The sequence below is a fragment of the Eumetopias jubatus genome, unplaced genomic scaffold (assembly GCF_037043125.1).
Source record: "Eumetopias jubatus isolate StellerSeaLion01/CBP00866 unplaced genomic scaffold, mEumJub1_p1.0 scaffold_3, whole genome shotgun sequence".
In the NCBI taxonomy this organism is placed as follows: domain Eukaryota; kingdom Metazoa; phylum Chordata; class Mammalia; order Carnivora; family Otariidae; genus Eumetopias; species Eumetopias jubatus.
Genome location: NW_028274809.1, coordinates 110382164 through 110395020, shown reverse-complemented (window position 1 = coordinate 110395020; position 12857 = coordinate 110382164). Strand labels below are relative to the sequence as shown.

The following is a 12857-nucleotide window of genomic DNA, read 5'->3' as shown; positions in this document are numbered from 1 at the left end:
TAAGCTACTGATATGAAGAAATTTACAGAGGAAATTCAACAGGGCAATTAACACAAGTAAAGATGTACATCTTCACTAGTAATCTGAGGATTAGAAACCAAAACCACAGTGAAATTTCACAATCATTAAATTTTAAAGTTTGTCAATATCCAAGAATAGGCAAGGGTATAGAGCAATTAGAACTCTCACCCAATGCTGGTGCCTGGAATAGTCACTTTAGAGAAGAAAACAGTCACTTTAGAGAAGTATTCTAGTTCTAGGTATATGCCCCAAATAAATTCTCACATATATGCACAAAACACAATGAGAAAACTGTAACAAAATGCCAGTGCCCCTTGGACACTCCAACAGAATACCTACTGAAATAGCAGGACTCCGGATGTCTACAGCATAGTCGGCCTCAGAGGGCTGGATGTTCAGTTTCAAAACATTATGCAGAGAAAGGCCTTCTATTCCCAATCTATGCAGACCCTCCATTACCCGAGCTTCATTCCTCAATATATCAAACAGACTGGGGGGAAAAAAGGTATTTAGTAGAAAAAGTTTAAAAAAAAAACACACAAAAAAAAACCTCACCATGAAAAGATTTATCATTTCAAATTCAATGCCCTGTTCAAACTAGCCGAGAAATCAAAAAAGGGAGCTCTTCCCCTTGCTTCATCTCGTCAAAATATAGAGAACGAAGTAGGTAGGACTTGCTTCTTATTAAACTTATCAATGTATCTATCAGGTATAAAATTATCTCTAAATATAAATACACAATTTGAGGATGAAATAATCCTCATCTGAATTTTGCACTGCATGTTTTAAAAAAAAAACTATGGTAACCTCTCTGTATTATCTCTACATAAATCTACAATTATCTCATAATTAAAAATTTATTTTAAAAACTACATTATATAGATTTAACATAGGTTACAACATCAGTGTCAATTTACAAGATGCACACATATACAACCACAGTAAAAGGTCTGGAAGAATTTATACCCAACGTAAAGGTTTGCTAGGGAAAGTAGAAAAGATGGGAAGGAAAAAGAAATAAGAAGCCAGAATGAAGACTCTCCTTTTCTTAGTTCTTTTATCCGTCTATCACTTAAAACTGTTAAAATAAGCAAGTAATCAATTTGTAAACTCTGAAAAATTAAAGAGATAGGCACATATTTTTTACTTAAAAAAAAATTACAAATCTGGGCAATCTTTTTAAAGCATCCACACCATTTTTTTACTAGCTCTGAAAAGCAGTAGGACATAAAAGGCTCAATTAAAATATCTTATTGGGGCAACCCATTCTTCTGAAGCATTAGCAGTAGCTTTTGTTTTCACTATTATGAAGCCACAGTGTCAACTGTGTCAATCTTAATTCCAAGGACAAAATCTGAATTCTACCTAACTATCCACCCCCCCTCAAAATTCATAAGGTCAATTTAGAGCAAGTTAGTCCTGAACTATATTTTAACAATACAAAGAGATAGATACTCTTTTTTTTTTTAAGATGTATTTATCCATTTGAGAGAGAAAGGAGAGAGAGAGCAAGGGAGGGACAAAGGGAGAGGGAAAGAGAAACCCAAGCAGACTCCACATGGGGTTCAATCTCACGACTCTCAAGATTACTACTCTGAGATCATGACCTGAGCCAAAACCAACAGTCAGCTACTTAACCAACTATGCCACCCAGGCGTCCCTAGATATTCAAATAATATATGTAAGATGGAACACCTTCTGAGACACGGGAGGCAGAGGCAGCATTTTGGATAAACATACTGCACACTGTTTCCATAAGTAAAAGAACCCACTCGCACTCTCTCTTTTTTTATGGATAAGAGGAAAACTATAGCTCTAAAAGGGCATCCTCGAAAGACACTTAGGCCTTCAATGTCCAAGGTCTTGAAAGTACATTATAATAACAAATGACAGTATTATTGTGTCATCCCAGTCATCCACTCATGACTCAGGACTCATTACTCACTCCACCTGGTAAGCTATTAGGCTTTGCAACATGCCACGTCAAGTAGGAAAAACAATCTGAACATGCTATAAGAAGCTAACATTACAAAACCTTTTCAGAGAATAAAAAATATTATCCATACCTGAATATATCCTGTGTATCTAAATCAATATGAAGTCCATTGATAAACAGGGCGGAATCTCCAGGCTGTAATCCTAAAGTTCCTTTGAAATACTAAAATATTAAAAAAAAAAAAAAAAAAAAAAAGTTAAGGAGCAGAAGAGAATGTTTAACAAAAATTTCCATGTTTCAGGGGTGCCTGGGTGGCTCAGTCGTTGAATGTCCGCCTTCGGCTCAGGTCGTGATCCCAGGGTCTTGGGTTCGAGCCCCACATCGGACTCCCTGCTCCGCGGGAAGCCTGCTTCTCCCTCTCCCACTACCCCCTGCTTGTGTTCCCTCTCTCGCTGTGTCTCTCTCTGTTAAATAAACAAAAATCTTTAAAAAAAAAAAAAAAAAACCTTACCTTTAAAAAAAAAAAATTTCCATGTTTCTGACTTTAGTATATGTACAAATGTTGCATCCTCTTATTTATTATAGGAAACCCTAAGGCTGGGTTAAGATTTCCTTTTATGTACCCCACAGACCATTCTTAGCATTTACTACATTGTAATGAAACTACTGTTTCATGTGAAATACACCTCTCCTCCCTTTCCTCCTTCCAACTACGATCAATACAACTATTTCCCATAATGTTGGAGGAAGGAGGATGAGGGAGATTGATTAAATAAGCCAAGTGCTGAGGGTCATTTTCATAAAAGGTGACTTCTTTTACTATTTACTGTTTGTGATGCCAACCAAGGTGGTGATAGCAGTCACTAACAGCTGGGCCTTCTTGATGAACTCCAGGGATCTAATCTAAAAGGGTTTCAAGACCCACACCTCCCTTAAACCTTCAAACTAAGGCACACTAAGAAACTGAGTTGCTGCCCTGGAGACAGCACCCACATGCACCTAACTGTCCAAGACCTGGTCTCCATGGGGCCTTCAACTGCTGCTCCCTGAGACAGTGGTTCCCTGACACACGGGTGACTGTGCAGTCCCTGCAGCCCTTCAGACCTGCCTGACCCATCAGACACACTGCTTGGATGCCATGCTGTAGCTTCTGCTGACTTCTATCTTTCCATTTAATTACTCTTTCCTTCCAAGGAAACTGGGACTACTATTCATATTCCACACCACAGGGAGCTAATCCACACAGCAAAGGGAAAAAACTACTCAGATACTAGGGACAGAACTTAAGTCCTTAGCTCTCACAGGAACACGAAGGACAGGGACTGTTGAGCTCCCTTCATTTCCCAGGAGTCAGCAGACTAAGAGAAGTAAACTTTAAGGTCCAGTATTGCATGGGTAAAGCATAAAACGACGAGGAAGCCACAGCTTCTGCTTCTTTGCCCTGCAAGGATTAAATTGCAGATAAAATAAGGGGAAAATGGAGAGTTGCATCAAATCAGAAATGGAATTTCTTAAATGGGAAAGAAAAACATCCATGTCCACTGACAACCAGGCTGTATACCCTTCTGACTGTAAGAAACACTGATTCTGAGCTGCTAAACACGACTCCTATCTATTTCAAAATCTGGGTGCTGGTAACAGAGCAAAGTTCACTTTGTGAAAATTCATCACACTAAAGATAGAGGATTTGTGCACATTTTTGCATGTGTTGTATGTTTTTGTGTTTTATACTTTAACAAAATATTTAATAAAAAAAAAGAATCCAGGAAATACTACAATCTATATAATTTAATGTTTTGTTCTCTTGTGGGGGAAAAAGGCTTAAGTATTGGTACTATTATTCTGGAAATCAAAAATAAAGTAAATAAAAACTGTTAATAAGGTTTCTTCAACTTAGTAAATATTTGAGATAAATTTGGTTTACTTAGTCCTCAGATCTATTTAATTAATATCTCACATGTAAAGGTTTAAAAAATCTGGGGTAAAGTTAGTAGACTGAACACAAGCATTTTTTTTCCCTCCTGAAACTCTGTTGAAATGTCAGTTTTTTAAAAAGGGACTTTTATAAAGTTATAAATCCACAACAACAAAGAGAACAAAAAAGAAAAAGGGCAATTAATTTTGGAAGGTGGAAAGGAAAGGCATGAACAGTAACTGTCTTAGCAACCCCAAGAAAGCTGAATGGCAAGCCAACGGAAACCACAAGTTATCCTGTGGAACTCTTCAAAAGGCTCAAGAATTGACAGCACAAAGAACACATGTATGAGGGGGTAATCACTAGGCTAGAAAATGAGTTCTGATGGACAGCCTTTTAAAGATAAGAGCCCTCAGACTCCCCTGCTGATTTCACACAGTAAGGTAACTGCTGTCATGACTCCCTGTACTCCAGAAAAATGGAGGAAAATTCCCTGGAAAGAGTGAAAGAGAGAATCTGGGAACTTGGGGAAATGAAGCACAGCTGAGGGCAGCGACCCCTCAATGAAAACTGGGGACTGGGTGGAAGTTCCATTCAGGCAGCCAGACTTCACCGTCCAGGCAGAAGATCAGAAGATCCTTTTCTGGAGACTGAACAGCTCAAGAGGAAAGGTATCAGGATACTGACACCTGAGGGTGAACTGGGGTGAACTAGGAAATTGTCATACCAGGAGAGCCTACAGTCAAAAGCCTCATTCTTAAGGCTTCCCATCAGCTCATTATTGCCTCATTCTCTTCAATATGAGCAGCAGATCACCAAACATGTAAGGAAAGCCTCTAACGTTAAAAACAAGAGACCAAGACAAAAAGAAAGTCAACTTAAGAGGAAACAGATGGTGTGAGAGAGAAGAAAACAGGGGCGCCTGGGTGGCTCAGTCGTTAAGCGTCTGCCTTCGGCTCAGGTCATGATCTCAGGGTCCTGGGATCAAGCCCCGCATCGGGCTCCCTGCTCAGCAGGAAAGCCTGCTTCTCCCTCTCCCACTCCCCCTGCTTGTGTTCCCTCTCTCACTGTGTCTCTCTCTGTCAAATAAATAAATAAAATCTTAAAAATAAATAAATAAATGGAAATTTTTAAGTAAATAGAAGAAAACATACACATGCACCACTGATAGCTTCAGAAAGATAGAAGAACACCATAAAAAGAGGAATCTAAGAACAATAACCCTTGGAAATTAAAGATTTGAAAACTGAAGGAAAAATATCAACAAAGGAGTTGAAAATCTTTCCCAGAAAGTTTAAAAATAAAACATAAAAGAACTGGAAAATAAGAAATAAAATGCATTTTTTAATTAGGACAAACTAGTCGAGGAGATGCAATACCTTAAAAATGAAGAATTCCAGGAAAACAAAAAAGAGAAACCAGAGGGAATGAGGCAAAGAAATAATTCAAGCAAATTTCCCAAAACTAAAGGAAATTGTTTTCCAGATTTGGAGGGGCCACCATTCACCCAACAGTACAGAGATTTTCTTAAAAGGCACAGCATTGTGAAATTTCAGATTATAGGGCTGAAGAAAAGATCCTGAATGATTCTGGAAAGAAAAAACCGATCTCATACCAAGGGTTCAGATTTCTCAGTATCCATAATAGAAACCAAAATTCCAAGAAGCAATGCCTTCAAACTGTCACCCTTGACCCCCCCTAAACTCAGGACTGACCTACTGAACTCAGGAAACTCCTAAAAGGTTCAGTCTGTCAATTTCATCTTTTAGAAACTAACAAATTGCTGGAACAGAGAAAGAAACTTGAGGATGATGCATGACACCTGTGCAGATAATCAGAAAGTGTTCCTTCCTCAGCCTCATTATAATGTTAAAGTCCCCAGTTTGGGGAATAGTCATCCCAAACCCTAATAAAAGGAGGCAGCCTACCCCTATTGGAATAGTCATGGCTTTGGAAATTATTCCCTGTGATCTCCCTATTTATACAAATAAAGATGACCTCTGAAGGCAACTCTACCTGGTATAGTCTCTGTCTTACTACTCACCAAGGAGCAGACCCACTTTGGTCCGGTAACAAAACTTCTAAATGACTTCCAGTCTAGAATTCTATACCCAGCCAAGATATCAATAAAAACAGAAATGGAGGAATGCCTGGGTGGCTGTCAGTTAAGCGTCTGCCTTCAGCTCAGGACATGGTCCCAGGGTCCTGGTATCGAGCCCCACATCAGGCTCCCTGCTCAGTGGGGAGACTGCTTCTCCCTCTCCCTCTGCCCCTCCTCCCTGCTTGTGTTTTCTCTCTCTCTCGCAAATAAATTAATCTTTAAAAAAAAAAAACAGAAATCAGAAATTTGATTTCTCAGAGTCTGAAATTTACCTCACATGTAACTCTTCTCATGAAGAATGATGTGCTACACCAAAATAAGGGAGTAAACCAAAAACAAAGAAGACCTGGAATCCAAGAACAGGAGATCCAACAAAAGAGATTAAAGCAAGGTCCCAGGATAACTGGTATGCCCTAGACATAAAGAACCACCAGACCACAGTGGAGCAGAACAAAAATCGATGAAATCACAAAAATATACAGAGAAATTGGAAAGACAGGGAAGTACCAATATGGAGTAATGGCAGACATAGGGGTGAGGGGCAGTGAAAGAAAGTTAAACTTCATCCTTGTAATGGAGGCCAAGGCATAAGATTGAAACTGGAAAACACCGTACCAGTTCAAACTTGCTAAAAATCTGGGGATAAATATCAAAACAATTAGCTAAGTGTTGAAAGCAGATACTTCTAATAAGGGGGACAAAACAGGGAGGAAGTCATATTATGAGGATGCTGTTTATCTAAACAAAGTGGTGGCACCATCTGATTTTTTTTTTTTTAAAGATTTTATTTATTTATTTGAGAGAGAGAGAGCACACGCACAAGCAAGCAGGAGTGGGAAGAGGAGCAGTGGAAGAGGGACAAGTAGACTCCACACTGGGTGCAGAGCCTGACATGGGGCTTGATCCCAGGACCCCTAGATCATGACCTGAGCCAAAATCAAGAGTCGGACACCTAATCAACTGAGCCACCCAGGCACCCCTGATGTTTGAATTATATTCATATTCAACTCTGATTAAAAATTAAAAATATAAATGCAACATATTAAAAAAAAAAAAGAAAAAGAAGAAGATAACAGGAGAGGAAGAATGAAGGGGAGTAAGTCAGAGGGGGAGAGGAACCATGAGAGATGATGGACTCTGAAAAACAAACTGAGGGTTCTAGAGGGGAGGAGGGTAGGGGGATGGGTTAGCCTGGTGATGGGTATTAAAGAGGGCACATTCTGCATGGAGCACTGGGTGTTATGAAGAAACAATGAATCATGGAACATTACATCAAAAACTAATGATGTGATATATGGTGATTAACATAACAATAAAAAAATTTTTTAAAATTAAAAATATAAAAAATGATTACAGAAATAAAACACCACCATCTTTACTAAAAGATGCAATTTAACTGTAAAACTGTTAAATGTCACTGATGTAACTCAGATTTCCTCATCTTTAAAGATACAATACAAAACAGAAAAGAAAATAGTGATTTTTCACTGGGTAATACCTTCTGATTCTCTTCCACTTCGGTTCTAAGTTCTGAACTCACTGCTGTTTTTGTTATTGCTCTAAAGAAATAAAAATGTTATTAGTGTTTAGTTTAACATTTGATATGTCTTCAGTTTCCCTATATTTACATATAAAACAACACATTGCTCAATACATTACAAAAAACTAAAAGAAAAAAAAAAACCTTCACCTTCACAAATAATTAAATACATTTCTCCATTCAGGTGTACGTATATTTTCATTTTACTACAAGATATGATGCCACAGAAAAGTAGCAGTTGTAGCAGCATTTTAAAGCAAGTGCAGTTATCCCCAAGATCTTAGGTTAAGTATGTGTAACTCTATTCCTATATATGATCTTTACTGTTCACAGGCTAAAGGCTAATGTTAAATTAAGGTGAAAGACTCCTCATACTATTTGAGCACTTTTGGTGGAGCTGTAATCCTACATGTATATCTTCAATAGCCTGCTGAACTAAATGAGAATGTACTATATGATTTATAAGTCCTAAGAAATATTTTCCAAGACTAATCAAATAAACAAACTTATTTATAAAATATCTCACATCAGAAGTCAAAACACCTTGTTCAGTTATTCAAGAAAAACACTGACAACCATTTAAGTCATTAGTCTCTAAAAATTTGGCTTTTAAAATCATTTATTTAGAAGATGTGGAGGACCATTATACAACTGAAAGCAGTATCAAAAAAAGCTGCATTCAAAATCTTATTGTGTCACCATGAAAAAGCCTCTAGAACTCATTTTCCTCATCAAGTTTGAATAAGATGATGTATATAAAACCCTTCAGGAACAAAACATTATAGTCCATGCCAGACCCTAAATTAGTTATATCTGCAGACATCAGATTTTGTTAACTCATCCAATCCTGACATGTAGGTATCATTATTTCCATTTTACTGCTGAGGAAGTGAGGTAAAGAGAGGTTGCTTATTTGCAAACATCATGCAACTAGCAAGTGGCAGAGCCAAGGACACAAGCTAGATGGGTCTCTCCAACCACACAATGTATGGTAGTGCCATCTTCCCAAAAAGACAGCATCATTAGCAGTATGGTACTGGTAGTAAAACTTTAATTTTCTAAGCATTTTCATATTTTACTCACCTCATTTTGCATGTACACATGAAGATAATTATGTATGTGTCAAAGAGAAAAATGTGTCAGAGCCTTACTCTTTATTACCTGGCTTTGGTAGGAAAATTTTGACTAAGATCCTTCATAACTACCAAAGCTAATTCAATAGGAGCAGCCAAGATTCGGGCAGCAGTCTGGAAACTGAGATCTGCAACAAGGTCAAATACAATTTAAAGTGCATTAATCTAATGCAAAGAGAAATAAGAAAAAAAATTTCTTTCTCACAATTTTCTTGGTAATTGAGAATGCAACCATTTCAGAGTGTGCTCATGATTTAATTTCAGGTTTTATTCACTTCATAGGTCCCCACAAAGTAGAGCAAAAGACTTTAGTAAATTATGTTGAAAAAAAATACTGTGATAACTAGATCTTTGGACCAGAAAAGCTAAAATATATCCTGCCATGTTAATGTCTTTAACATTCAACATATACACTGTTCAAGAAACTTTAATATAAACATAAAGACTAAGACAAACTTGTTTGTACTATTACCCACTTATGTATCTGTTTACACAGATAAAGATCTGGCACTCATTTTTATATCTACTTCTGCATAGTGTTAACTATCTCCAAAAGGACTTCCTTTCTTTTCTGATTAATCATAATTAATGCCTCTATATTGAAAATCTGTGGTAACTTCAGAATCTGGCAAATAGATAACATTAATTTCAAATTCTACATTTTTTTTAATACCATAAAATTTAGTCAAAAAGTAGGCCAGTGATTCCTCTACATGTTTACTACCTTGCAACTGCCAAACTTTTAAAGGTGCCATTTCATTGGTGCTTTCCACAAGATGTTTTCTGAGTTCTTTCAACTGCCCCTTCAGGTCAGGGTGCAGGTCTCTAAAAGAAACATAAAATCAGTCTTATTAACCTGTCTTTCCCTTCTCAAAGCACACTCAGAAGACGGCTCCAATTTTATCTTCATAATTTTCCCCTTAGCAATAAGAAAATTCCTACAATATAGGAAAAATATTAAAGCATAATTATTTTTCTTAAAAATAAGCTAATATAGGGGCGCCTGGGCAGCTCAGTCGGTTAAGTGACTGCCTTCAGCTCAGGTCATGATCCCAGAGTCCTGGGATGGAGCCCTGCATCGGAGCCCTGCAGGCTCCCTGCTCAGTGGGGAGTCTGCTTTCCCCTCTGCCCCTCCCCCTACTCGTGTTCTTTCTCTCAAATAAAATCTTTAAAAAAAAATAAGCTAATATAGAAAATTACAATTTTAAAAACCATAAAATTTACAGATTAAAAAAATGAATCACTACAATAGTGATTCTCTGTGTCAGGGAGGGGGAATGGGACTGAAAATGGGGGAAAAGGGGACCCCAACTCTACCTGTAGTGTTTTACCCTTTTTTTTTTTTAAGTAAAAGAAGGCGTATGTTGGAAACAAACTTGATAAAGAGTTCTTTGGAACCGAAAAGCAAGTATGATTACAACCATCAATTGTGGGTGTTAAGTACATGTGTACGTTCTATTATTTTCCATACTTTACTAATTTTCCTAGTTTCTCAAAATAAAACTGGAAATATATCGCTGCCAGTCCCAAAATGGATTTCTTTCAGCTCCATGCTCATAAATCCTTTAATCACATGAATAATACAACTTAAGCTAACCAAGATTATTGGGTTTCCTTTAGTTACATCTTGAAATATAGTACATTCTATTTAAAGCTAGTAAAACAGAAGTTATAAGACGCAGATATGTATCATTTAGATCAGACAACAGATGGCTGGTAGAGTAATTCTGTTCCTTTAAATGCTAGAAACTCAAAATTTCTTAAATGCCATATAAAGTAAAATATTTACTCAGATTCTTCACCTTCTGACCAATTCATTTTCAATCAGTTACTACAAAATCTTCTTCATGATAAAAATATCAGAAAATGGTCCCATTACTTTAGATAGCTAAATAACTATTCTGAATGTCCACAAAAGAAAATGTCTTCAATACTCTACATACTAGCTCTGTGCTCTAAATACATAAGATCATAATGCTATCCAAAAAGCAAACATAAAAAACATGAATATGAAGAGATTCTGAAAACCTGGGTTCAATAAAAATGGAATTTGACTGCATACTAATGAGGCCCAAACTGATGTTAAACACAAAGAAACATGCATATGCATAGGATGAACTGAACTTGTGCACAGAAATTCAACATGAACTGAGTCATCTCTGCTAACCTGTTAGCCTGATTAAGTCATTTCACTGCGCCAAATATTAAAGCTCAAGTATATGAAACTGGACCTATACATATATCTTCAGGATCCATTCCTTTACCAACAACAACAACAACAAAAAAGCCCAAACAAACAAAAACACAAAAGCCGAAAAACCTCACTGGGGCTGTCCTAATTAAGATTTCCAGATAAAGCAGAATTCAGGGCTCTAAACAATTTTCAAGGCTTAATAGAAAAATAACTATTCAAGACTCTAAACAATTATCAAGGCATAATAGAAATAACTACAACATTTAAAATAACAACTAAGAAGAATTTTCAGCTATAAATTTCTATGATACTTCCATAAAATGCCTATGAAATTTTCTTCAAGAAAGCATCTTTTATCCTCTTTCATATAAAGGAAAGTCTAATATATTTCAACTGAATATACCTTTTTTGTATTGTTTGAGGCTATGCTTAGCTTAAGTAAACAGCTATGACCTCTCTCACTTAAAATATTTTTTATTATCTTGAGAAAAATTGAGTGAAACAATTAGATGTTCCTATTATGTGAATCAAAAACTGGAATGTAACTTTATGTCATCAACTGCAAGGCCCAGAAACGGAAATCAACTAAAGCCATAGGCAGGCCACCTTAATATCATTTAATAATAATGTGCTTCGGATACCTGGAGATCATAAACTATACAGTAAGTGAAGTGGTAATTGCTTCGTATCAGATTACATATATAAAGTACTACTGAGAGATCTGTAACTCGGACAGTAATGAGAAAGATGATGCTTATTAATGGGAGGAAGCCTGGAGCTTTAAGAGAATAAGGGCATTTCCCAAAACAATATGCCATACCTTAATTTTCCAAAGAGGAACCCCTGAACTTCATCAATGGGATCATTTTCACCAATCACTGTGGTGTTTACCTCAGTTCCTACAAAAGCACAAGCAAATACATGTCTAATTGTTTAGAAGGGAAATTAAAATGTTATTAACCTAATAAAATTTGAATAATGGAAAGCAAATTAGAAACACCTCAAATTATAATACCATTTAAAGCACTGACTACCTCAACAAACATTTTGCAGGGTATTTTTTTAAACAAACAGAATAAATGTGTTTTTCAATATATCTTGTGTTCTGGAGAAAGTAAAAATGGATTTTTTCTTTACACTTTGGAAAATTTTATATGTTAAAAAGCTCAAAATTAATACCCTTAAAATTATGAACAGTGGATTTTTCAGTATCAAAATTCTGAAGAATCTGCAATTAAGCAACTTAATCCTAAGTATAATTATTGAGAACAAATGATGAAATACTAGACTATCCTCCATTTACTCAAACCAATCATTAAAATGAGCGCATAAGGAAGAAACAGACTGCACATAAAACTTGTGGTTGAGGGCACCTGGGTGGCTCAGTCGGTTAAGTATCTGTCTTTGGCTCAGGTCATGATCCAAGGGTCCTGGGATGGAGCCCCATGTCAGGTTCCCTGCTTGACAGGGAGTCTGCTTCTTCCTCTCCCTCTGCCCCTCCTTCTGCTCATTCTTTCACTCACTCTCTCTCTCTCAAATAAATAAAATCTTTGGAAGAAAAAAAAAACTTGTGGTTGAAATAATGAATTCAGAACTCTAGGGTAGCATGATAGGAAGTATATCCATTAAAAAAAAAAACTATTCCAAATGCAGAAAATAATAAAAAACACAAAATTATTCATTAAGTATAAGATAGTTTTAAGATTTCACACTGGGTCACATATCAATGGCTATCTGTGAACTACATATCATCAATAACAACAGCTACAATTATTGAACTTTTTGTGCAAAAACACTGTGCTACCTTCTTTACTTAGACATCTTATTTTCTCCTCACAAATACTTTAGGAGGCATATACCATTATCTGCGCTTTACAAAGAAAAAATTTAGGACCTACAGAATTCACTTAACATCACCCAATTCAGAGGTAACAGAACCAGAATTCAAACACAGGTTCATCATACTCCTAAATCTGTTATTTTGCATTAAGGAAACAAATTCCCTTTCACTCACATT

At 36.5% G+C, this 12857-nt stretch overlaps 1 protein-coding gene across 2 annotated transcripts in view; it reads right to left on the bottom strand.

The window, feature by feature from the left end:
• UGGT1 (UDP-glucose glycoprotein glucosyltransferase 1) overlaps window positions 1-12857 on the bottom strand; it is a 110954-nt gene that overhangs the window by 74372 nt on the left and 23725 nt on the right. For both annotated transcript variants that reach the window (XM_028101260.2, XM_028101261.2), the window contains exons 8-13: window positions 11661-11739; window positions 9371-9471; window positions 8675-8774; window positions 7472-7532; window positions 2088-2179; window positions 361-511 (exon numbers count right to left, since the gene is read on the bottom strand). In XM_028101260.2, the coding sequence (XP_027957061.1) occupies window positions 361-511; window positions 2088-2179; window positions 7472-7532; window positions 8675-8774; window positions 9371-9471; window positions 11661-11739 (584 nt within the window). The remainder of the gene's footprint in view (window positions 1-360; window positions 512-2087; window positions 2180-7471; window positions 7533-8674; window positions 8775-9370; window positions 9472-11660; window positions 11740-12857) is intronic.